Raw genomic sequence first — 23,311 nt, 5'->3', positions numbered from 1 at the left:
GCTAAAACTACCTACATTTAAAAACAGAGGGAGTAGTATATTTTACTTCATGCGAACTCGTTAACTCTTAATTAAATTTCCCAATCATCATACGAAATAAAGAAACACATGTGCAATAAAATTTGCCAACTCAACCTTCCTTCAAACCAATGTTGATTAACACGTCAATGAAATCTTGCTGATTTATGGATATAAAAATGAAAAAGTATACATCTCAATTTTCCGGCAAATAGTCCAACACCACACAATGCCCAAAAAATAGAAAATGTCACACACCGTGCAATTCTGATCCATGTAATCAAAATCTAACGATGCTTTCTAAAACTGTTCTTATTGCTCCAGTTGTTATACGAGGTTTGAATTGACTTTTTACTTCTGATATTATTTTATTTTCAACGACTTTTCTATATATTTTTCCATACATGAATATAAATTCCGATAGCAACAATGTGTTTACAACACTACGAATTACATAAAACATCCAAAAAGCATTTATATACTCTTCTGTTACAAAAGAAACACCTGTTGTTTCTACTCTTTCTTCTTGTCGGGTGTCCTCGAAGGTACTACTGCATGTACAACAATTTTTTAAAACCCGATATACTATGGTGTCGCAGTATTATTTTTCGTCTATACTTTATTAACAGATTTTCGAAAAATACAAAACAAAACATGCAAGCTTACTCACTAGACCAAACGTTTAAGAGTTGAATGTTCCTACTTAATTTGTTTGATAAGTGCAAAGTTGAACTCAAGATTTCGGATTCCAAGTTTACCGTCGTAAATGTCTGAAATCTTACGTTTCTTGGTAAAGGTTATACACTTATGACACTTATGTATAACCCGAAACGTGCAATTTAGTATAATTGAGTTTGTTAAACCAAACGGTGAAACGTATGGGAACCCACGTTTCTTTGGTTTTCTCTTTTTTTTTTTTTTTTCATGTATACTTTTATTTCTGCAGTTTCAGTCTCGGTTCGGTTTTATCGAAAATTCAGTTTCTCGATCACAGCTAAGACAGATGTTGACAACACTAGAAGAATCTCAATACTCTTAAGAAATAAAAGAAAAATAAAAATTTGTATATATTTAGTTATTTACATAATCTGAGGAAAAGCATAGTTTGCCGTTTGGATTCTTATCAGAGCTACTCTGTAGTTCCAGGTAACAGCTCATCGCCTGAGAGCAACGACGCGACGAGCTCCTGCATCTCCCCGGGCTCGTTGTAACCCGACCGGAGCGTTTCCACCACGCGCTCGAAAACGATGACATGGCAGGGGATGTGGAGGACTCCTTTCTGAGCGTAGCCGTACTCCTGAGCGGATCTGTTGAGCAGTCCCACGAAGACAGGATGGTTCAGGAGCTCCGCGCTCACCACGAACCTCTCCATCTCTTCGCCGACGTAGACGGGTACGTGACCGGCGGGGACGGTGTTGACTCGTCTCGCCTGACAAATGGACCACGGCGGTTGCATGTGGAGACGATGGTGACCGCGGCGGATGCGTAAGGAGGAGGAGGTGGATCGGCGGAAGGAGAACTCGGAGGCTAAGTCGGCAACGCGAGAGAGGCGGCGGATTAGATGTTTCATCTTTATTGTTTTCTCCGACGGTTTGAAGAGCGATGAAGTTCAAAACCAGAGAGAGAGAGAGAGAGAGTAAGAAAACTAGAAAAGAGGGTTATATATAGAGAGAAAAGACATGGAAAGATGATGACGAAAGCATAACTGTGAGAGTACATAGGCAGTACTTGCCAGGTACAACCCACGAAATTTAACTTGCAGAAAAATAATACTATTAATATTATGTTTTGTTTACTGATAAGTTAAACTTATCTATTAATTTATTTACATTCTAAAGCTTCATATATACGTACTCTTACAAATATCCATTAGACCATCTTTATCCCATATACCCTATAAAGGTTTCTTATTTTTTTAACTTTTCTTTTTTTCTAATTTAAAAAAAAAAAAAAAAAAATTAAAATTCGAACCAATCGCGGGCCGCCACGTGTCGGTGGGGCCCGCGAACAGTTCAAAACACACACAGCAAACGTCTCTTATTCTGCCCACTTTGCATACGGTTTTTTCTAAAACATGGGCCCCCCACCCCTTTAGAGACGCAAAAAGTGATGCGATAATGGTGCTCTTACCTTTTTCCCCTGTTAGAAAACGCGGCCGCCTAGCCGCTTAGGCGACCGCTTAGGCATTGCTCAGAGTCCAATCGCCGCGATTATGACCTGATCGGTCACAGCACCGCGTTGACCGCATAATATTACCAGTCTTAGATGCTTAAAACTAAAAAAAAAATTGAACTATCTATATTATTAAAGTTGAAGTACACATTGAGATTGTTTGGCAATATGAATAGTAGTTACAAAAATAATACTGTTTGGAAACATGGATAATAGTAAGTTAGGAAAAATAATAATGGGCTTATGCTACTAAAAATTGGAAGTCCATTACATTATATTAAAAAGTAATGGGTCTATGTTATTTGATATATAATATATTCAAATCAAAATAATAATTTAAAATTGATTTATATCAAAAATTTATTCAAATATATATATATATATATATATATATATATATATATATATATATATTTATTCAAAATTTGATTTTTACTAACATATTTTCTAATAACTATTATAAAAATATTTTCAATATATATAAGAAAAATACAATACAAAGCCCAATTTCAAACACCAACTTAAATTATGGTTTTTATATTTTACATTAAATTTTAAAATATAATATATGTGATTATTTATATGATTGTATGTATAAAATATTATTAATTATAAGAAAATTTATTTGATGGTACGTATAAAATACGATTAATTATATGATAACACATATTTTGTAACCTATGATGACACATATATGATATATATGTAATAGTGATTAGGGGTGGGCGTTCGGGTTCATTTTCGGGTCTTTTTGGGATTTCGTGTTCAGTTCAGATCTTTGAGGATTTGGTTCGGATTTGGATAACCAATTTAAATAGGTTTGGTTTAAATATTTGGATAGAGAATTAATAATAATTTAAGTATTTTTGGAGTTTTGAGTATATCTTAACTATTTAAGATATTTATGTTTGATTATCTGTATATATTTTCAAGTATTTAAGCGAACTTAAAATTTTACATCATATATATAAGTATTTAAGCGAACTTAGAAGTTTACATCATATTTTCAAGTATTTAAGTGAACTTAAAAGTTTACATGTTTACATCATATATTTAAGTATTTATGTTTGATTATTTGTATATATTTACATCATATATATTCTGGATGTTTTTATATATATTAAATCTAAAAATAATTAATATATATAAGTATATAAATCTATTTTGGATACCCAAAATACGTCGGTTCGGATCGGGTCAGATTTCAGTTCTTCAAATACCAAAATTTTGAATAATTCGGATATTTAATCAATTCCGGTTCAGATTTAGTACTACTTATTCGGATTGGGATCGGTTCAATTCTTCGAATTCGAGTTTTTTGACCAACCCTAAATAGTGACATAAAAATCAAATAGCATCATATTTTTTTAAAAAATACATCCGCACGGGCGTGCGGGTCAAAATCTAGTTGGGCTTACAACAGGTTTATGGAAACCCAATTGCAAGTTATAATGGTGGCAACTCTAAATGAGTATTTATAGGCGTCTTCAGTATTACCCCTCCTTATGTTTAACCGATGTGGAACTTTGTTTCATAGGTGCTTTTTAAAAAAAAAAAATTAATTAAAAACACTCTATCGGTAGATTGATCCCTGTACCTCTTAAGACGCTGACAACATCAAACGCCAATAGACCACAACGTCCTTTGACGTATGTACATATACTGACGCATATATAAACATTATTTTAATAAAAAAATAAAAATATGACATTAACAATAACTTTTGTTAAACCAATAAATTAAAACTTCAATAATATACAAAAAACTATTACATTCTAATATATTTATATTATATATTTAATTTAAATATAATAATAATAAAAACTAGTTCCCACGTATACCCTGATTAATCCCCGATTTTTCGGTAACTCGCTAGGCCTGGAATCATCGTCCGACTAGCGCCTAGCATAGTTTCGAACAGGGCCTTTTTCAGCATAATTGACACAAGTCGATAACGCTGCAGATGATCTAAAACATCTTAATCAAAAATAAGCCGGATAGTTATTTTTTTGAGGGATAATAGTTCTATTGTTAAACCTTTGGAACTATAATTTGTAGCCTTAGTATTTATTAATTTTGTTATAAATTTAGAATATTTTCTAATTTTTTTAAAAAGGTTAACTATATCCTTTTCTTTTGATAAACACTACCTCAAAATCAAATCATATAAATAGAAAGATTGGTAAAATTTAAACCATACAAAGTCAAGAGAGTAACCATTATTACTTGTTGTGGAAACTTAAAAAGCATGTTACTGGTTTACTGTGTTTGTTGCTAGCTAGTATGATATAAAATGCTATTTTTGTGAATTTTTTTTGGTCTACCATTTAACTAAATAACTGGTTAATGCTTTTACAAAATTTACTGTTCAAATGATATAACTTCTATATTTAATCAAAAAAATTTAAAGAAAGATTTCCAAAGTAATATAAATTGATTCAATTCGTTGATTATTATATAAAATAGGTTTTGACTTAATGTAGTTTTTTTGTGGAATAGTTAAAATTACTTGTTAAAACTATATTTATATTTGCTTATATAAAATTTGTCACAGAATCGTTATGTTTTAGATGACAAAAAGTCTTATCACTTTTGAACATATTAATAATATTACGTCGTTATGTATATTATTAATACTACTAATTAGATTAGACATTTGAGCTACTGAAATTTAGAGCATCAAAATTGAGTATGAGTAGCAAGTTCTCCTTACATCATCATGTCAGAGTTGAAAGAAATATGAAATGTTTTGAACCCTTCATTTATGAGGTTGGTAGTTTAGTGTAATAACTAATGAAATATTTTTAATTCGGGGCTTTGTTTGTTTTAAAAAGTAAATCGGCAAATAGATTAAAGATGGTTGGACGAAAACTCCGCGGGTAGTTTATGTCCAACGTTCTTAAATACTACTATTACAAATAGACCAAAACGTCAAAGACAATAGTACATAATTGAAATTTGGATCCAGAAAATAGCTCTTCGTTTTTGTCGATTATTTGAATTTTCAGGATTTTTTCCTGTTAAACATTTTATTTTATTTATAATTTAAAATTTTTATTTATATTTTGCTTTGCCGACAAAATTCATTGATGTTCCTCAACATTTCATACTCATATTGTTCGTCTAGATATACAATACCAATTCTTGTCTGGTAAACGTTATTCGCATGTATCAAACATACAACTTCTTCTTAAAAAAAAAAAAACTCAAATAGGTACAATCATATAAAAACATCGAGGCGTAATCAAACATTTATATATGAAACAGAACAACATCCAAATTCGGAGTCACTAGACAAGTTGTCCACGGCACTCCTGTCCCTTTGCGTCCTGTTTTGTTCTTTAATTAAATGTTACATTAACTAAACGGCATGTTTACAGAAAAAAACAAAACAAACTAAAAGGACATGTTTAACGATCCTAGTAGCTATATATATTTGTCATTTACGAATTTTCAACTATTTGTATATTGTTTCTTTTTCCAACAATTTCTATATTGTTTATATGTCCATACGCACAAAACAATCGATTTCTCTAGTGGATGGGTTCAATTGAAAGAGCGAAATGGAAAATACAAGTTTACTCCTAAAATCTAAATCAAATAATATAATACCTATTTCAGTGACGTGTCATTAAAGGTATTAAAGAGTGGCAGGTGGGTTAGGTTGTACGGTCATTTATACATACAGTCAGAGTGTGACCCACCAACTCTCTGCCTGTCCTCCTTTTTCCTTACTTCCGTACGGACTATGGAGCAATCTCGTATCGAACAGACAGTTTTTTTTTTGTACTACATCGAACATACAGTTTTATTTACAAGGGACAAATATCTTAAAATCTGCCTTTATTAACAAAAAAAAAAGAATGATAAACAGCGAGGCCTGTCGGTTGGGCCCGAAATAATTTAATTTACTTTGGGCCTCTGAAAAGATCAAGGGCCCAATATTTTTGAACGGAGCCGTCACTTCCGTGTTCATTTTTTATTGTATAAGCTAATTATACTTAGTAAACGATGATATATAAACTAAAAGCATTATACTATATTATTGTATCTGCCCGCCGTGAACTAATCAATATGAATACTGTATTTAGTGACTCTATCGAACCGAATTAAATCTATGTTCCGTCCTCAAACTAACGCAATTAGAAGCGGACTTAATAGACACGACGGTATAGCTACTAGTACTACGCTACAACATGCAGTCAAACTGAAAAATTATACTCATAAAAGAATGGATTAAACTAAAGCTTTATAATAAAATAATGAACTATAGAGATCAAGACTAGGAATTCATCGTTAAACATATATGCAAGTGCATGAATAATACATAACGAGAAAACATGTCCTCGAAAAAACATTAGCTAGAAAACATTAAACATTAGTAGCAATATCTTGGATTAGAGATCCTAAGAAAACACCAGAGAAAGTTACATTCAACTCTCCATGAACTTGTTTTGTATCAGTAATAGCCCGAAACGCCGCCGTTCCGGAGTCGCCGACGTGATTAACAACTGATATATCATGGAAAATATAAAATAATCTGAGAAAAACAAAGATAAGCAAAGCGAGAAGATAACACAACCGGGATGCGTTGAAGAACAAGTGATAAGCTGCAACTTGGAGACAGTACATTTTTTCTTTGGGTCTATTTCGAGTAGCAAAAGATAATTGATCAGAAGATGGTGATGTTTTTTCTTTGCATCTAGATGTGTGTATATATACTACACATGTGTGTATGTAATTGCATGTACGTGTATCTGTGTATACGCACACAGACATACTCGAAGAAACCACTCTGGTCCAGACATGCAGTGAATGCTAAAAGCCTTGTAGGCAAACACGATAGCTGCTAGATAAACCGGGTATACCCGTTTTTAATATGGATAGTTGGACACCAATCTTCTAAAATTTGAAAACCAATAAAATCTAAACCGTTAAACTTTTTTTCTTGAACCGTTAAACCGTTAAACTATATTTAATTATTTATATAGAGTCCCTGGTTCCCCGAGTTTTTATTCTTTTTTTGTAAACTTGGTTCCCTGAGTTACCAGCTATATTAACCGATACTTTAGTCTCATATGTTTAGTATATACTCCGGTTTACCACTTACCAGGAAATAAAGGAGATTAGTAGGCTTTATGATTGTGAGTTTCACCACACGACAAGATAGATCAATCTGACAAGTAGGCTCCAATTTAGAGTATATTTTAACGTATAAATATTTAATGCAAACCGGCAAAAACCGGTTGAGTTTTGTACATTTAAGAAAATTGGACATACGTAGATACGGTATTAATATGTATTTATACACGTGTTGGGAGATTCCGCTCAACTGCATAGATGTGACATCTCAACTTGTAACCAGAAAATGAGAAGCCTTTAACTATTGCAATAACAGTGTCTAGGATTTTTATGTTTATATTTTTTTTTTTCCATCTAATGATAATTTTATAAAAACCATGATCAAAGTACAAAGCCCACTACAATATTACACCAAAAACTAAAAGTCGGGCCCATAATAAAACCAAGACCAAAAGTCCAAGTGCCCAACCAAAACACACACGTCAAAGACACGTATTGACTTCTCAACAACGAAAAGAACACATGTCGCCAAACCCTATCATCTTCCCCAACGCCGGAAACCAAAGCGGCGCTTCATCAGAACCACCCCGGAAATCTTCTGCAACATCACATGCATCCTCAGCGGCAGGCCTCCTTTCCACGGAGAGCTTCATCGAACCTCGTCGATATTTCAGCCAAAGCCACACCGCCACCAATCACAAGATTACAAGATCCATAACCAAACCCGTATTCATCTTCATCTCCTTCACTTCATTAACGGAGAGCATCAATCAACAAATGTTGAGATCTCATCCGAAACAGTTCACACACAGAAAGTAGCCCGGGAACATCAACCAAACCTCATGCACACTATAGAGCCGCGGCGCAGAGTTTAGATAACCTCCGCCCCCCGGAGTCATATGCCGGCGACGATAGAGCCATAGGAGCCTCAAAAACATCCCGGAGTCAAAGACCTATCATGAGAGCCGAGATCAAGATCCCTCTTCCACACACAAAGGCAAGCATAGAAAAGATGAAAAAAGGAAAAAACCGGACCGACGGTGGCTGTGAAAGCCCACTCCGTCGGCCGGAGCACTATTTAACGGCGGAGGCTGGCTAGAGATGGAAGAGAGCTTTTCTAGAGAGAGAGATTTTTTTTTTTTTTTTTTTTATGTTTATATATTTTCCAATAGGCCAACATGGAATATTTAATAACACATAATAAATGCAAACTCAAGGCAGTATTTGTCAATTTTGTAGTTTGGTAATGTAGGACCAAAACCGCACTACATTATTTTTTAGTTTTAGAAATAAAAATAAAAATAATTTTCAGAAACCATAGAGTCTACAATAAAGTAATCAAAAGTTTCTCTGGTTTGGAGGGAGAAGTAATTAAAAGTTAGTTTTTATTTGAAATCGGGACAAGAAGACTTCAAAATAGAGACATGAAAAAGATACAGAGCCAATTTTCCCTCCAAACCACAAAGACAACAATCTGGTACCCTTCAAGTCAGCAATCATGAGCTGCAAATTCTCCATCTAGGAACCGTACACCTTGGATGGACGGTAAGGAGTTCGTCAGGCAAGCCAGGTGCGTCTGAGTCTTCGTTGTTATTTCTTAATTAGTATTGGTTTTACATCAGCCACAGTTTCAAATTGTTGATTTTCTTTGTCATCTATCATTCTTAGGAGCCGCTTATGCCTTCTTAGCTAACATCAAGGAACTCAATGCTCAGAAGCAAACCGAGAGGTAAAAAACCGTGGTCCTTGTGGCATTTGCTTTAAATGATCACATAATAGTATTCAAATTGTATAGATTAACATAGTTATAGACTTGCATAGCATATTGTTCTTTCAGAGTTATAAATCATGAGTTTGTAAAACATTAACTTATGTAGTCTACTAGTCTACTAGTCTATATCATATATGTTACATTAATATGCCTCTCTCTTTTCTATTAACTTTCCCAACATTAGTTAAGAAAAAAAATCCTCAAAAGAAGACATACATAAATAAAGTTTTTGTTTTTGTTCAACACATAAATAAAGTTTATAATCTTATTTCTTTAGTTGTTACTAGCTCTTCCATGCAGCTAATTTGTTTTTTTTTAATATATATATACTTATTACGTTCATTAGTATAGCCTATAAATTGGCTATAATCTGATTATTTTTTTGCCCTTTTTAACTATTGCATGGATAGATCAGGGAAAAGCTAGCACGACCAAAGGGACTCGCCGGCACCATTATCGTACATAAAAGTCATGTTGACGTCACTGGAGAAGTCTTTGATCGTGGGGAAAGTAATGCTACTTGCCATATACGGCGGCGATCTAGTGTCAACATGGTGGAGCGTCTTCAGATGAACCAGTTCGGCCTGAGCAAAAGCTAGCTGAGTTTGGAGAGTTTCGAGTTGTCTGTGTAATGACGAAATTGTTCCTACACATCCGTACACAGGATCTTGTACCCTGGCGTTGGCCTCGTACACCAACAAATTTACGGAGTCGCTCCGGTGGTTCCCCGACAACACCTACGATCGTTAAATCGGTTTACTGAGGACATTAATAATATTTTACTTGGTCTTGTCTGATATTAATAGACATTGAAAACATGTTGTTTTAGGGTTTTGATTCTCTTAATCAGATAAAATTATCGATGGCGTTTTCCTTTTGAAATGTTTAATGATGAATCAAATGATTTTGCACTACATAATGTCACTATATATGTAGTAAACATCTGTTTGAAACACATTATGCGTGTTGTTTGTTTGTAATGATTTCGTAAATGACATCTGTATGTTAACAGTAGAAAACAGTAAGAGGTTATAGATATACATAAATTAATCACCGCGTTATAAACTAGTCATAAGATAACAAATAAGAAGCAATAATGTCATGATACTGCCTTTTAACATGACATATGCAATATAGACTTTTGATAGAAACTAGAAAGTGACTTCGTACACTATTCTTTTTTTTCTTGTTTAAAAAAAGAAAATATCAAAGCTAGAAAGTGACCCTACACTTTCAAATTAAAGGGTTTAATAACTTAAATCTAAATTTTTTAAATTATTCCGTGACACTATTTAAACCATTGCGACCGATTGCAGCAAGAAGGAACCATCAGCCATAAGCCTTGGTCAGTTTATATGTACATGTTTATACAATAATGTTTCATATTCATAAAACTATATTCCCGGTCATAAATTAAAACAGCAACGTAACTTAACAAAAGAGAAAAGTGAAATTTTACCTGCAACATCTTATTGACATTACTAGCACCAAAGATCTTGTGGACAATGACAAATTTGTAAGGCTCTTTAGCCGGAAAATATGGAGCAAAGACGCAATCTTTCACACATTTTCTCCGAAGAAGCTTACATCCGGCACAAGGTGACACTGCTCCTCCGTGTCTGTGACCCTTTTGTCTCATTTAGAAGAAAGAGTTTCTGAGACTTGAAAGCAATTGATTAAGAAGAGAGGAAGGCTTCAGAGAATAAACTGGGACTGTGTTTATATAGAGAAAAATAGAAACTACGACATGAATATTCTTTTAGGTCCAATCTAAAAGTAACAAGCCATTAGATTTGCTTTTTTTTTGTGACACATTCATTAAAATTAAAGAAACTGGCCTCAGGCCCAAGTCAGCCCGTTAACGGGTCCATTACAGAGATAAACGCAGAATCTGTTTTGCCAAAAGATCGGCATCAATGTTTTGTAAACGAGGAAGATGAGAAAACGATATCTCGACAAAAGCAGAGGTCATCTGTTGGATATCCTTTACGATACCAAAGATTTCCGAGGCCTGCGTGTCGTTGGTGATGGCTCGAACGAGCGTTGAGTTGTCAGAGAACATTTTGAGGTGTGTAACCTCACTGTTCACCGCTGAGAGGATTGCAGATCGAAGGGCCAGGGCTTCAGCTATTAGCGGAGATCCGATGGAGTCCTGGATCCTGGAACCTTGGATGATCATAGTTCCTGCTGAATCTGTGAAATTCCATGCGAGTCATGCTCGATGCGATCTATTATCAAAAGCCGCGTCTGATTTGCCGATCGTTAGCACTGCTGGCGATACCGAAGCACGAGGAGGTCTATGGAGGCGAGGTGGAGTATTCTTTGTGGCTTTCTTTTTGTCTTGTGCCATATTCCATTCTCTAGCTAACCTGATTCCTTTGGTTGCTACTTCCATTGCTGATAGGGTTCTGTTCTCAAAGATTGCAAGGTTTCTAGCTGTCCAGATTGCCCAGCAGATCCATGGAAGGATGTTGTTTGAAACTCCTGTTGGTGGAAGGCAGACTGCTTGTCGGAAGGCCACAATAGCGTCTCTGAAGCTGCTTCCTGTAGCTAAGTGAACTACATGTTTGAGGGGGATCAGGTTCCATACCTCTTGTGAGAAAGGGCATCGAAAAAAGGTATGCATTGCTGACTCAACTCCTTTGCACTTATGGCACAACGCATCAGCTCGGATTCCTCTTTGTTGTAATTGTTCTCCTAAAGGTAACGCTCTCTGTATCGCTGACCACATGAATATTCTCATCTTTGGTGAGCAGGGTGCAGACCAGACATCTTTTATCCAATCAAAGGGTCCTTGGATTGGTGGTCTTTGTTCACTCTTCCTCATCGCGGCCGCATAGTAGCCTGATCGCGTTGAGTAAGTACCTGAAGGGAGAGGCTGCCAGATGTAGATATCTTCTGTTTTGGAGTTGATATTATTACCTACGTCTTTTTTTTTCCGTCAAGAGTTGATATTATTACTAAAAGGGCCAAGCCCAGAATTACAACAAAAAGGCCCAAGGCCCACCAAACGAAACCCTAGAGAAAACTAAAAACGGTGCCTCCGTTCGCTCACGGCGTGCCCCCGTTTCCAGCCATCCCCGGTGATCAAACCGACGATCCACCGGAAGAACCGTAACTCACTGGCTACCAAGCCTCATCGCCGCAAACACTTCCAACCGCGAGTTCCCAATAGTGGATAGATCAATCGGTAACCCGAGATCTCATCCGCCTCCTTTCGTCACCGGAACTGGGAAGAAAGCTTCGCCGGCAGAACCACACCTTCAACAACGGAGAGCTTCGAACGGCTTTCGACGCGAACTCCTCCAACTAGACCAAACTGAAACCGCAAAAACCAAAGATAAAAACAAAACCCTAACAAACCTAGGGGACTAAAAGCCGGCGGCGCAAGGCAAAGACCGCCTTCACCCCCCGGAAACCGAAGCCGGCGAAAGCGGAGCTAACGAAGCCTCCGCCTCCCGGAAACTAGACCGGCGGCGATGGATCTGAAGGAGCCTCCACCTCCCGGGAAACCCTAATCTGACAAACCGACATCACCCCACCTCACCCTTCACCCAGTCGCATCGTTACTCCAGCCACCGCGCCACCGCGTGGATCTGTTCACTCCCCGAGTTGACCACTCCGGTTTGGAACTGGACAGAGCTCCGACAAAACGAATAGGAAGAGGAGGTGAAAAAGAAGTCGGGAAACGATTTTAACCTAAAGAAAATGGGCTCCGGCGACGGCACGAACGCTCACGCGCCGGCCGTACGCCGGACCCAAAACCAGATCTGCTTTCTCTCTCTGCTTTCCAAATAGGATTCTTTTGATGAAATGGTGATATTGTACACTACGTCCAACTTATTATAAAAGAAAAAATAAATTCTGAATAGAAAATAAAGTTGTTTGGAATCTAGTGGTTTATAGAGTTATACTTTTTACGTAAAGATATACAATACTAGTTTCAAAGAATATATTATTTTTCATCCCCTAGATAATAAATATATAGGAGAAAATGACATAAATACGGAACGTAGAATCTGAAGCTTTGATATGAGTTATAAAGTGCATGAGATCTTTGATTTTCAGACGTAATTTTTGTAACAGACTATTCTCAATTAGTAAAGATAATGTCTTTATCTGACGAATGACCAGCTTTTGTTACACACTTGGAAGAGTTTCGACGTAGTAAGAATTCAACGTATACCAAAAGCAATTAATCTAGTTGCGGACAAACTTATACGAGGTGTCGGAGTTCTCATTCAGCTGTATTTTATGTTGATTCCATCTTATCGGTTTGGTTTTCTGAGTTGGTAAGATCTTAGTTTAGTTATTATTGTTGTAAAAAAATGACATAAAAGATCTCGTTGACAAAGTAAAATCTCTGTTCGATAAGAAAAAAAAAAAAGAAAACATAGAAAACGCGTCGTTTTGCTTAAATGAAAAGTAAAACACGTGTTTTTTTTTTGTTTCTCCTTCCTCGATATCTATTGTGGTTCTCTTTTGTTGCCAAGACCACCAGACTCTCTGACGGACACGGAGGTATTATGTTCTATCTGATCTGCTCTTTTTCTAGCTTTTTTTTTTGTTGATTCTATCTGTTCGGTTATCTCTATATATCTCCCGCGTAACTACTAGATCTCTGTGTGGGCTTTTGTGTTCTGAGCTTGCTTAAATTTATGAATTTTTCGATAAACCTGATCGAATCTGGAAAGTGTAGGATTAGATTATAAAGTAGCACCATGGATACTGTTGGGTTTTCGTCACACAAAGTGAAAGTTTCATCCTTTAACGAAGAGATTCTGAAAAGTCTTTCGAGTTCGAATTATTTTGAAATTTGAGAAATTTCAAAATTTCATTAACCAGAATGATCTCTTCCTTTTGTTCAGATGGCATTGTGTTACTGGAAACCTCTGTCACTACTACTACTGCTTCAATGCCTTCTCAGTGTTTCCTATGCTAGTCTTGGCGATGCCGATCCAAACTACAGGTTTGTCTTTTTCAGCTTCCTTAGGATTCGTACAAAGCTTATCTATCTTGCTTTGTATTGTTAGAGTAATCTTCAAGGTAGCTTGTTTGTTCTTTAAGTTTCTATCATGAGCTTGGGTTTTGGTAGGAGTAGCTAGCATCTTGGCTAATGCACATTTATGAATTTATCTGGCAATTATTTGTATCAGGGCATGTGTTGGAGAATGCGAGGTAAGCGGCTGCGTTGGACAACTATGCTTTCCTCAGTGCAACTCTTCATCCAACACTGGTCCATGGTACACACAAGAGCCTCTGTACCTACAATGGCAAAAGTGGGGATGCCAAGGTGATTGCCGTTACCACTGTATGGTTAATAGAGAGAAAGAACGCGAAACTCTCGGTCAACCCCCACTCAAGTATCATGGTAAATGGCCTTTCAAGCGTCTCCTTGGGATTCAGGAGCCTGCTTCTGTTGCTTTCTCTGTTCTCAACCTAGCGATGCATTTCCACGGCTGGATCTCCTTCTTCATTGCACTTTACTATAAGTTGCCTCTCAGAGAAGATAAGACGGCGTACTATGAGTACGTCGGTTTGTGGCATATCTACGGTTTCTTGTCAATGAACTCTTGGTTCTGGAGTGCGGTTTTCCACACTCGGTAATAATCATCTACACATTACTTTTTATCATCCACAATCTTGTGGTGAGCTGTCTGTATGGTTTTCTCAGGGATGTTGACATCACTGAGAGGTTGGACTACTCGTCTGCAATAGCGGTTATCGGATTCTCACTCATTGTATCCATCTTGAGAACGTTTGATGTTCGGGTAGAGGCTGCAAGAGTCATGGTATCTGCTCCAGTGCTAGCTTTTGTCACCACTCACATACTGTATATTAACTTCTACAAGCTCGACTATGGTACACTGCAAACTCTTCTGAAACCAATTCAATATGATTTTTCTTTCTCACATTCTTGGTGAATACAATGTTGTTTACAGGTTGGAACATGATTGTGTGTGTGGCCATGGGAGTCGCTCAGCTTCTCCTATGGGCAAGATGGGCTGCTGTCTCTAGACATCCTTCTAACTGGAAACTTTGGATGGTGGTGATAGCTTCAGGCTTAGCTATGCTTTTGGAGATATATGACTTTCCTCCATATGAAGGCTACTTCGATGCTCACTCCATTTGGCATGCTGCAACCATTCCTCTAACTGTTCTCTGGTGGAGCTTTATTAGAGACGATGCTGAGTTCAGAACTTCTAGTCTTCTCAAGAAATCTAAGACAAAGGCTAAGTAAGCTTATTTGTCTGACAGATGCAGAGGTTTCTTGAGTTTTTATTTCCAATGTTTTTATTCAGAGATTTGTCTTGGCCGTCCTTACTTTTGGTCAATTGAGATTTGATATTAGTTTCTCATTCATACACACGCTTATGCTAATCTTTTTGGACTCGAGACTTTTGTTAATATTATGATAAAATCTTGTGATATATATGATTGTGTTGACAAATTCTGATTCTACAAAAGTTGTGTGAATAAATTCTCAAGCCCAGCTTTGACTTTTCTCTTAATCAATCCTCATTTTGAGACACCACCTGCATGGATCATGTTATGAGAAGCAGTTCAACGAAAGTATATGATATTAGTTTCTCATTCATACACACGCTTATGCTAATCTTTTTGGACTCGAGACTTTTGTTAATATTATGATAAAATCTTGTGATATATATGATTGTGTTGACAAATTCTGATTCTACAAAAGTTGTGTGAATAAATTCTCAAGCCCAGCTTTGACTTTTCTCTTAATCAATCCTCATTTTGAGACACCACCTGCATGGATCATGTTATGAGAAGCAGTTCAACGAAAGTATATGATATTAGTTTCTCATTCATACACACGCTTATGCTAATCTTTTTGGACTCGAGACTTTTGTTAATATTATGATAAAATCTTGTGATATATATGATTGTGTTGACAAATTCTGATTCTACAAAAGTTGTGTGAATAAATTCTCAAGCCCAGCTTTGACTTTTCTCTTAATCAATCCTCATTTTGAGACACCACCTGCATGGATCATGTTATGAGAAGCAGTTCAACGAAAGTATATGCGTCTTAGATAATGAGAGAGTTTAAGGATTTTACCTGAGTAATCAAAGGTTTTGCACAATCTTCCCACTCTGTAGCCCATCGACCTGAAGAACCAGTCTCCATTGCACCCGCTTTAAGCGACATTAGTGCATCGCAGTTCCCTGGAAAGCCTTTGAAGAGGACCTGTTGCAGATAATATAAGAGTATTACTGGTGTTAGCTAGGTTAAAACGTGTCTTTACAGAGAGACAATGAGTTACTACTTACCAGTAACTGATCTGCTAATTCCGACGAAGATGAAAACAAGAGTCCGTTCTGCCCATCCTTAACGAGTTCTTGAATGCTTCACGATTGTTTAAGGTTTAATAACGTTATTATAGTCTTTGTTCACGAAAGTAATGTTAAGTCGCTCATTATTTACCATGAGTAGGAAACTGAGCAAACTGGTAGGCCACATCCAAACATATCAACAACCTGAAACGCAGTTCACAAATTGGAAAACCACTCTTAAGACTTAACCTTATTAGCACATATGAGCTCTAATCATAATGGACTTATTACCTTCATGGGAAGGTCTAAACCAGACGAGGAAGTGTGTAAGCAAACACCGAGATCTGCAGAACCTAAAAGCAATGGGTAATCTTCAGCTGCGAGCCACATTGTGCGGAATGCCACATGTTTGAGGTTCAATCTTTTGATTTTCTCCTCGTACATCTCCTTTTCAGGTCCTTTCCCTTCATGGACAATGTAAAAATCTCATGATCAAAAACAGAAACAGCGAAATATTATTATCTTTACCTGTAATGATGAACAACAAGTTGGGATAAAGGTCCTGCTCTTCTGAAATTTCGGCTGTATCACTTCCTTTCGATCTTGCAGCAACGCGCCGATCATACATCACTGCGGCGTCCAATAGGATACCAAAATTTTCATCAGGGGTCCTGCAAAGTTCATATTCTAGTATTCAATGTCATGGGAAGATGATACCACAAGTGAAAGAAGAATGATGATGTGTCCTCACCAGCTTGTGCTGCTCACAACAAGAGCTGGTCTGTTTTGTTTCAGCAAGATGTCAGCATTAGTTTTGGTAGTAAAAAGGGTTTCGTCAAGCACTTGATTCTCCAACTCTAAATTTGAATTAAAAGATTTGGTATCAGCTCAAAAGTAATCGAAACATGGAGTATTAATTTCAAGGAGATACCTCTACTAATGAAGTCATAGACACCAGATGGATGGCAAAGATCTTTCTTCACTCGGCAAAACAACTAAGGAAGTAAACCAAAGTTTCAGATACCCTCAGAGTGGAAGTTATTGATAAAGCTAATCTAAAAAGGAAGAAAAGACCAGCTAAACCTCGTGCCTTTCTTCAAGCAAAGCAGGGCGGAAAAACTCAGGAGGCTGATCATATAAAACTTTGGCTCTGTGTTTCAATTCAGAACATTATAGCATACAAAATTAGAATCACATAAGTTTTATACTGGTTAGTTATGATTTGATCTCACCTCACTTCCCAATTCTGTTCAAGTTCATGCTGCATTGCTTTTGTCACACATAGCGAACCTGTTGCCATCTTTCCGTAATACTTCTCAATCCTAAAGCATGCAAAAGATAATCAATTCAACCTTAGAGCTATCAATAGTTTAGAGCCATTATAAAAAGGTTGTATATATACTTACCAGCGGTATAAAGATACAAAGACGTTGTTCCTTCCCAAGGACAATGCCAGCAATGTATATCCAAAGTTATGCCAATCTACAACAAACGCTGCACGCCTCCATGAACTCGCCCACTTAACAGCGACGAGTGTTGGAACTGACGGAGGATTCTGCAGAAAACAACTCTCTTTAAGTAATAGCAAGAAGAAGCTAGAAAATTCCAAAAGTGAAAAGAACAAAGACTTTACCTGAACCAAGAAAAGGTCAGGTGCTGGTACTTTAACGAAAAGAAACCAGAAAAGCATTGTAAACTGGATAAATGCCTTGAGCAAGAGCGTTACAGGGTAAAGCATCTTCGGCAAGAGCTGAATGAACCGAGGCTGTGCCTATGGTATCCAAAACGTAGAAGAACAGATGATGATGATGAATCTACATTAAATTATTCTAGTAGTTTATATGTTTGATGAGTTGATCCAAGAAGAGTACCATGGTATGAATGTGGATTGATGGATGCTTTAAAACAGCTTCATGTGGTATAGAACCTAATGATGAAAACTAAAAGCATTCAAACAATGCAATTATTAGTCACAAGAACACACACTAAAAGTTTGAATCTTTACCTCCGTATGCAACAATGTCCACTTGAAACGACGCCTGCAGTTTATGATACAATCAAGCTAATGAGTTCGAAACTGATTCAACCAAATAGAAGAACTGAATTGAGAGATAACGTGATCAAATTGAGAGATGAACCTGACGAGCAAGAGAAAGAGCGTGATACTGCATACGAGGACTTCGACCAAGATCTCCAAGTACCACTACACAAGCTCTTCCTCTCTTCCCCCTCATCGTATCCTCTTCTCTAAGTTAAATATTACAACTTTATCGAGCTCAGGCTCTGTTACTAATCAACGAAAAAACTACCAAATCAACACTTTAAATGCGAATTCAAATAGAAATTGTAAGAGATACAGAAGAAGACGAGTTCAGAAAAGAAGATCAAACCTTACGGTATCTCCCAGATTCCGTCTACGGTGCTCCGGGCAAAAACTTTTCCGACAAGGTGGAGGAGAGAGAGATTCACTAATGAAAAAAAAAACATAAACTTAGGCCCGAGAAGTAATTAAATGGGCTCACGAACTAAAAGCCCATTATAATTAAAGAGTCACGTGTTTGTCGCGTGAGTTGTTAAACGAAACGAGGAGGAGTTCAGGTTCACGGCGAGCCCCCCGTCGACGGCTAATCGAGCAACTTGCGATTGTGAGACGCTGATGAACATGAAGGATAATGATAGTCAGACAGGTAACTTTCTGGTTTCAGATTTAACTATTATGAATATGTATGATGATTGAGTGAGGCTTTGTCTCATCTCCTGCTTTCAGGAGAAGTTGCTCGTACTCTGGTGGAGTTTTTGGAAGTAGCCATCACAATGATTGTTTTCCTCAAAGGCTTTTACCCATCTGGTGAGTAAGATATATGCAAACAGCTGTGAATTGTGTGTTATTTAATACGGTTGTTGAATTTACATGGTCTTGTGAGTTTGTGAAGCGGCGTTTGAAAGGAGGAGATATATGAATGTGGTGGTGCAAAGAGCAAGGCATCCTGAGCTACGCGACTATATTCACTCTGCTGCTTCTGGTTTACTTCCTTTTATCCAAAAGGTTAGTGTATGTCAATGAAAACACTAGCAATTTAGCATATTCTTTTTTATTTCCACCACTGAAGAAAACCCACCTCCAAGATCTGCCTTTCTTTCCAGAAATTATTTGGTAACATACATATGGTCATTGTAGAATGACGCTTTGAACAATGTTTGTAAGCAGGGTCTTGTTGAAAGAGTAGCAGTCATCTTTTTCAGTAGTGATAATGTTCCTGTGGAGAGGTTCATCTTCAAGCTTACCATTAACCTGTCTTCCGCTGCTTCAGTAGAGGAGAATCAACTGGAATTTGCGCTTAGGTCCTTCTTAGTCAAGCTTTCCGTCGCAAACCCCCTTGTCAAGCCTCTTCCTCCCAGTAAATGGATCTCTAGCTCCACTATTTTACTTCCTAGATGTCACATCTTACAACGATGTTATTATGTTCCAAAGCTTTTTAACTTTTTGCCTACTCTATACAGATTGTAGATGGGAGGTAACGGCTTATCTAAGGTCACTTCCTGACGTGGGTTCAAGCAAAGAAGGTGAGCTATGGATTCCAACAGATACAAAGCAGTGGATGAAACCGCCAGTTATTACGCCCGTCAAGTCCCTGAACAGCGAACCACTCTGCTTGCAACTTTACTTGGAACACCCTAGTTTGTCTGAAACACAACCTTGTCAAGCCCTGTGATGTCTTAGCTTACAGATCTCGATTGTATGAAATGATGAGCTTTGGGGCCTCAGTGGACCCGTTTTCTCAATCCTGATGCATAACTGTTTTGTATCGTCTCAGCAGAACGCTAAGGAGAAAAGTATATTGTTACGATTTTAGAAAATCAAGTCAATTCTTATGGAATAACGAGGAATACTTGAGCCCCAACAAGATCGCTTTTCTCCATTTATTACTTTTCATCTTCTCTTAAGCTTCTTTATAACACGAGTGATATAAAAATCAAAGTCTGTGGTCATCATAACTCATAAAATAAGACTACTGAAATCCAAATCACTGGAGAAACATCCAACATTATAGCCACAACTCTCATTTGGTTACTGGTGAAACTTCTACAGAGACATGATGAATGGAGATTTATTACATTATGTTTTGCGAGGAGGCGGTGAGCTGCTACTGCTGCTGTTACTGCTGCTTCTTTTTCCTCTCAGTGGCCTACACATTACGCAACAACAAGTCCATTCTATAAGATTAGTAGACAGTGTGGGCTAAAACATGTACAGATTATTTCAACCAACTCCTTTTGTCCGTTCTTCATCACAATCTAATTAACTACCATATCCAAGATTATCACCACTGCATATACTATTATTGATCTTCAATATCAATCACGTGGAGTTCTATAGTTATCAAGTCAATCATTTATAAGCGTCCGTTCCTACTATATATCTCCCATCAGATGTTGGGCTCACAGTCGAGCATTTTTATACTAATGCATGCGACAGAGTGCAGACTCAATTGTTTTGGACATGTGTTAAGCGAAGAAAGTCTTTTTACCTCTTCGGACTGCGGCTCCTTGAAATCTTCCTAGGACTGCGGCTCCTTGAGATCTTCCTAGGAACCTGTAAGTTTTAATAAACGCACACAGAAAGTCAAAACACATATCTAAGCAAAGGCATCAACATTTTTATAAGTAAAAAGGGATCTTCAACAAACCCTTACCCTTCTGGGACTAGGCGAACTAGAGTAAGAAGATGACCTCCCACGTCTCCCAGCTGGACCTCTTCCCCTGCTTACAAACAAAGACACTTTTACACCAATTGCAGACTCCACATAGATCTATATAACTTGTTCATATTTGGTGTAAACGTCTCTATGAACCAATATGTAACAAACCTACTTACAAGGATAACACACAGTATAACTTGAAGTATACGCGTAAATTATGCAAAATCTAAAAAACCATGGCATGGCTCTTATATCATCATATGCACTATCTTAGCTATGCAACTGCAACCAAATAAAATCCAGGAGATATCAAAGACATACCTGCGGGGTGAGATGGACCTTGAACGAGAGCGAACAGGCCTACGAATTGGGGATCGGCTACGTCTGCGGATAGGAGATCTTCTGGGGGGACTGCGTAGCCTTCTTGGAGGTGACCTGAAACATGGCCAATTCAAAATATTTACACAGTGACACCTTTAATTCCTATACTACAATCACTAGGAGCGTAATTTGTGTAACTCATAGACTTACCTCCGCCTTAGAGGAGGAGGAGACCGTCTTCGAACAGGACTGCCACGGATTCTTCTAGGGGAGCCCCTATCGACATACAAAAGGTGAGTCTATTGATTCTGAAAACACCATACAAAACAAATGCTACCACAGCTAACCTTGGAGGAGATCTTTGTCGTCTTGGAGGGGGAGAAGATGGAGAACGGCCTCTAAACGGCGATCCTGCCCTGCGTCTAGGTGGCGTATCACCGCGACGGCGGATAGGAGAGCTAGGCCTCCGGCGAGGAGAAGAAACAGGCAATCTCCTAGGTGATGCGCCTCTCCTAGGCAGTGGTGATCGCCTTCTTGGAGAAAGTGACGTTTTCCGTAGCGGAGAAGCTAATCACATATATTGGTAATAATCATTAACACCATATGAAGCATATATACAACAATACAAAAATTACAAAAAACATACTCTCTCTTGGACGCTTGGGCCCATCTTTCTCAATATCAGCACTGGCATTATCAGATTTTGGAGCCTCTCCTTTTGGTGCACTAGAAACAGGTTTAGGAGGTGGAGGTAGAGGAACTTTCTGACGCGGTGGTAGAGTGAACTTCGCTTTCACAAAATTTCCATCAATTTGACCCTGCGTTAAGTAAACAAAAGATGCATGCATAAATCTTCTCAGATAACATGTTGAGATAATAACATAGTGCAGTTCATATTTGAAGAGAGACATACACCATCCATAGACAGTTGAGCTTTCTCAGCATCAGATCTTGCTTTGAACTCAACATAAGCATATCCTTTTGGAAGATTAACCTGTTAATGTGAGAACAAGTTAGGAACAAGTAATGCCAGAAACAACAGAGAAAAGGCGAACTAGCAACTTACAGCTCGGTCCATCGCAAGTTCTACGTGCACAACTTCACCAAAGTTTCCTAAAAATACGACAAAAAGCCATTATAAACACACAGTGTGAAGATATAACTTGAAGCCAAGCAAAATACAACAACCATAATGCCAGCGACTATCCAAGACCAATATACTACTGATCTTAGTTGAGATCATCAGCTCTGGTGTACACAGTTACCATGTAACTAAATCAGAGGAAGAAGGGATACGAAAGAACAATCCACATACCAAATATCTCTTTCAGATGGCCTTCGTTCACATTCCTGCTAAGACAATCAACATGGAGAACAAGTGATTCCTGAATAGGCGTAGTAGCTTTCCTGAAATTTATAATTCGATTGTAAAGTCAGCAAAAGTAAGCCTCAACATCTTTCTTTACAGGGAGAGATAAAAGAAAGATGTTAATGTTCAATGTCAAACATTCTAACTAGACCTACTTAGAGGGTGAAGAGGCTCCTTTTGGAGGAGGAGGAGAGCGACCTCGCCTAGCAGCCCCAGCGGAACTATAAAGATTAACCAGATTTGGACTCAATCCACTTCCTAAAAGGAGCAACATTACCAAATCCAGAGGTGAGGAAGAAACCCTAACCTTTTGCCGCGACGAGGAGGGCTGCGGCTCCCTGAGCTGACGCTACGGGAAGGAGACGAAGAAGAAAGAGACCTCGACCGACTCGAACCGGAGCGGGAACGAGATCTGGAGCTGGAACGAGATGAGGATCCGGAGGCGGAAGGAGAACGACGGCCACGGCTTGGTTTCGCCATGGGCGCGATAATCGAGCGAAGGCGAAAGAAACCTCTCTCTCGCTGCTTCAAAACCCTAGCGGATAAAAGTTAAGAGGGGAGACTGTGAAAAGAAAAATT

General features: G+C 37.7%; 7 protein-coding genes across 11 annotated transcripts; 2 read left to right on the top strand and 5 right to left on the bottom strand.

Moving 5' to 3' along the window:
- Nucleotides 1–1,061: 1,061 nt before the first annotated feature.
- LOC106414038 (auxin-responsive protein SAUR41-like) lies at nucleotides 1,062–1,850 on the bottom strand. The gene has a single exon (XM_013854754.3). The coding sequence runs from the start codon at nucleotides 1,586–1,588 to the stop codon at nucleotides 1,148–1,150; it is 441 nt and encodes a 146-aa protein (XP_013710208.1). The 5' UTR covers nucleotides 1,589–1,850; the 3' UTR covers nucleotides 1,062–1,147.
- A 4,603-nt stretch (nucleotides 1,851–6,453) lies between these two features.
- LOC111200638 lies at nucleotides 6,454–7,415 on the bottom strand. Its single transcript, XM_048741683.1, has one exon. The coding sequence runs from the start codon at nucleotides 6,967–6,969 to the stop codon at nucleotides 6,562–6,564; it is 408 nt and encodes a 135-aa protein (XP_048597640.1). The 5' UTR covers nucleotides 6,970–7,415; the 3' UTR covers nucleotides 6,454–6,561.
- Nucleotides 7,416–9,009: 1,594 nt separating this feature from the next.
- Nucleotides 9,010–13,313, bottom strand: LOC106414445 (LOB domain-containing protein 3). The gene is made up of 2 exons (XM_013855108.3): nucleotides 10,503–13,313; nucleotides 9,010–9,780 (listed from the first exon to the last, which is right to left on the bottom strand). The coding sequence occupies exons 1-2, from the start codon at nucleotides 10,680–10,682 to the stop codon at nucleotides 9,466–9,468; spliced, it is 495 nt and encodes a 164-aa protein (XP_013710562.1). The 5' UTR covers nucleotides 10,683–13,313; the 3' UTR covers nucleotides 9,010–9,465.
- Nucleotides 13,314–13,461: 148 nt separating this feature from the next.
- Nucleotides 13,462–15,474, top strand: LOC106415990 (post-GPI attachment to proteins factor 3-like). Its single transcript, XM_013856813.3, has 5 exons — nucleotides 13,462–13,564; nucleotides 13,912–14,012; nucleotides 14,200–14,646; nucleotides 14,718–14,905; nucleotides 14,986–15,474. Exons 2-5 carry the CDS (start codon nucleotides 13,912–13,914, stop codon nucleotides 15,282–15,284), a joined length of 1,035 nt encoding a protein of 344 aa, XP_013712267.2. The 5' UTR covers nucleotides 13,462–13,564; the 3' UTR covers nucleotides 15,285–15,474.
- Nucleotides 15,475–15,923: 449 nt separating this feature from the next.
- LOC106415989 (UDP-glycosyltransferase TURAN-like) lies at nucleotides 15,924–19,006 on the bottom strand. 5 transcript variants are annotated; one of them, XM_048741681.1, is made up of 17 exons: nucleotides 18,897–19,006; nucleotides 18,733–18,810; nucleotides 18,481–18,589; nucleotides 18,348–18,381; nucleotides 18,214–18,269; nucleotides 17,976–18,113; nucleotides 17,749–17,897; nucleotides 17,575–17,664; nucleotides 17,426–17,492; nucleotides 17,274–17,337; nucleotides 17,094–17,199; nucleotides 16,871–17,013; nucleotides 16,634–16,806; nucleotides 16,494–16,546; nucleotides 16,340–16,415; nucleotides 16,128–16,256; nucleotides 15,924–16,049 (listed from the first exon to the last, which is right to left on the bottom strand). In XM_048741681.1, the coding sequence occupies exons 1-17, from the start codon at nucleotides 19,004–19,006 to the stop codon at nucleotides 16,026–16,028; spliced, it is 1,599 nt and encodes a 532-aa protein (XP_048597638.1). In that variant the 3' UTR covers nucleotides 15,924–16,025. The 5 variants fall into 5 exon arrangements, with proteins under 5 accessions (XP_048597638.1, XP_013712263.2, XP_013712265.2 ...); XM_013856809.3 differs by having other exon boundaries at nucleotides 18,481–18,631; nucleotides 18,733–18,907; XM_013856811.3 differs by having other exon boundaries at nucleotides 17,976–18,092; nucleotides 18,481–18,631; nucleotides 18,733–18,907.
- LOC106416059 (DNA polymerase zeta processivity subunit) lies at nucleotides 18,927–20,220 on the top strand. Its single transcript, XM_013856894.3, has 5 exons — nucleotides 18,927–19,029; nucleotides 19,110–19,190; nucleotides 19,276–19,388; nucleotides 19,551–19,740; nucleotides 19,844–20,220. The coding sequence occupies exons 1-5, from the start codon at nucleotides 18,999–19,001 to the stop codon at nucleotides 20,053–20,055; spliced, it is 627 nt and encodes a 208-aa protein (XP_013712348.2). The 5' UTR covers nucleotides 18,927–18,998; the 3' UTR covers nucleotides 20,056–20,220.
- Nucleotides 20,221–20,310: 90 nt separating this feature from the next.
- On the bottom strand, nucleotides 20,311–23,311 carry LOC106416057 (serine/arginine-rich splicing factor SR45). The gene is made up of 12 exons (XM_048741682.1): nucleotides 23,040–23,311; nucleotides 22,888–22,953; nucleotides 22,679–22,770; nucleotides 22,430–22,476; nucleotides 22,277–22,357; nucleotides 22,010–22,181; nucleotides 21,711–21,930; nucleotides 21,574–21,639; nucleotides 21,364–21,477; nucleotides 21,037–21,103; nucleotides 20,872–20,936; nucleotides 20,311–20,529 (listed from the first exon to the last, which is right to left on the bottom strand). Exons 1-12 carry the CDS (start codon nucleotides 23,210–23,212, stop codon nucleotides 20,460–20,462), a joined length of 1,233 nt encoding a protein of 410 aa, XP_048597639.1. The 5' UTR covers nucleotides 23,213–23,311; the 3' UTR covers nucleotides 20,311–20,459.

The sequence above is a fragment of the Brassica napus genome, chromosome A9, assembly GCF_020379485.1.
Source record: "Brassica napus cultivar Da-Ae chromosome A9, Da-Ae, whole genome shotgun sequence".
Lineage (NCBI taxonomy): Eukaryota > Viridiplantae > Streptophyta > Magnoliopsida > Brassicales > Brassicaceae > Brassica > Brassica napus.
This window is presented reverse-complemented; position numbering and strand designations above follow the sequence as displayed.

Excerpts from the sequence above, each read along its gene's own strand:
- LOC106415989 (XM_048741681.1), bottom strand. The coding sequence starts at position 19,006 with ATGTTCATCAGCGTCTCACAATCGCAAGTTGCTCGATTAGCCGTCGAC. Across the intron at positions 18,114-18,213 it reads CAATCCACATTCATACCATG|GCACAGCCTCGGTTCATTCA; the intron begins GTACTCTTCTTG and ends TGGATACCATAG. Across the intron at positions 17,898-17,975 it reads CTGACCTTTTCTTGGTTCAG|AATCCTCCGTCAGTTCCAAC; the intron begins GTAAAGTCTTTG and ends TGTTTTCTGCAG.
- LOC106414445 (XM_013855108.3), bottom strand. The coding sequence starts at position 10,682 with ATGAGACAAAAGGGTCACAGACACGGAGGAGCAGTGTCACCTTGTGCC. Across the intron at positions 9,781-10,502 it reads ATGTCAATAAGATGTTGCAG|GTGTTGTCGGGGAACCACCG; the intron begins GTAAAATTTCAC and ends TAACGATCGTAG.
- LOC111200638 (XM_048741683.1), bottom strand. The coding sequence starts at position 6,969 with ATGTCTGTGTGCGTATACACAGATACACGTACATGCAATTACATACAC.
- LOC106416059 (XM_013856894.3), top strand. The coding sequence starts at position 18,999 with ATGAACATGAAGGATAATGATAGTCAGACAG. Across the intron at positions 19,389-19,550 it reads TACTTCCTTTTATCCAAAAG|GGTCTTGTTGAAAGAGTAGC; the intron begins GTTAGTGTATGT and ends GTTTGTAAGCAG. Across the intron at positions 19,741-19,843 it reads TGTCAAGCCTCTTCCTCCCA|ATTGTAGATGGGAGGTAACG; the intron begins GTAAATGGATCT and ends TACTCTATACAG.
- LOC106416057 (XM_048741682.1), bottom strand. The coding sequence starts at position 23,212 with ATGGCGAAACCAAGCCGTGGCCGTCGTTCTCCTTCCGCCTCCGGATCC. Across the intron at positions 22,771-22,887 it reads GGAGCCTCTTCACCCTCTAA|GAAAGCTACTACGCCTATTC; the intron begins GTAGGTCTAGTT and ends TATAAATTTCAG. Across the intron at positions 22,477-22,678 it reads CCATCTGAAAGAGATATTTG|GAAACTTTGGTGAAGTTGTG; the intron begins GTATGTGGATTG and ends TCGTATTTTTAG.
- LOC106414038 (XM_013854754.3), bottom strand. The coding sequence starts at position 1,588 with ATGAAACATCTAATCCGCCGCCTCTCTCGCGTTGCCGACTTAGCCTCC.
- LOC106415990 (XM_013856813.3), top strand. The coding sequence starts at position 13,912 with ATGGCATTGTGTTACTGGAAACCTCTGTCACTACTACTACTGCTTCAA. Across the intron at positions 14,013-14,199 it reads GATGCCGATCCAAACTACAG|GGCATGTGTTGGAGAATGCG; the intron begins GTTTGTCTTTTT and ends TATTTGTATCAG. Across the intron at positions 14,906-14,985 it reads CTTCTACAAGCTCGACTATG|GTTGGAACATGATTGTGTGT; the intron begins GTACACTGCAAA and ends TGTTGTTTACAG.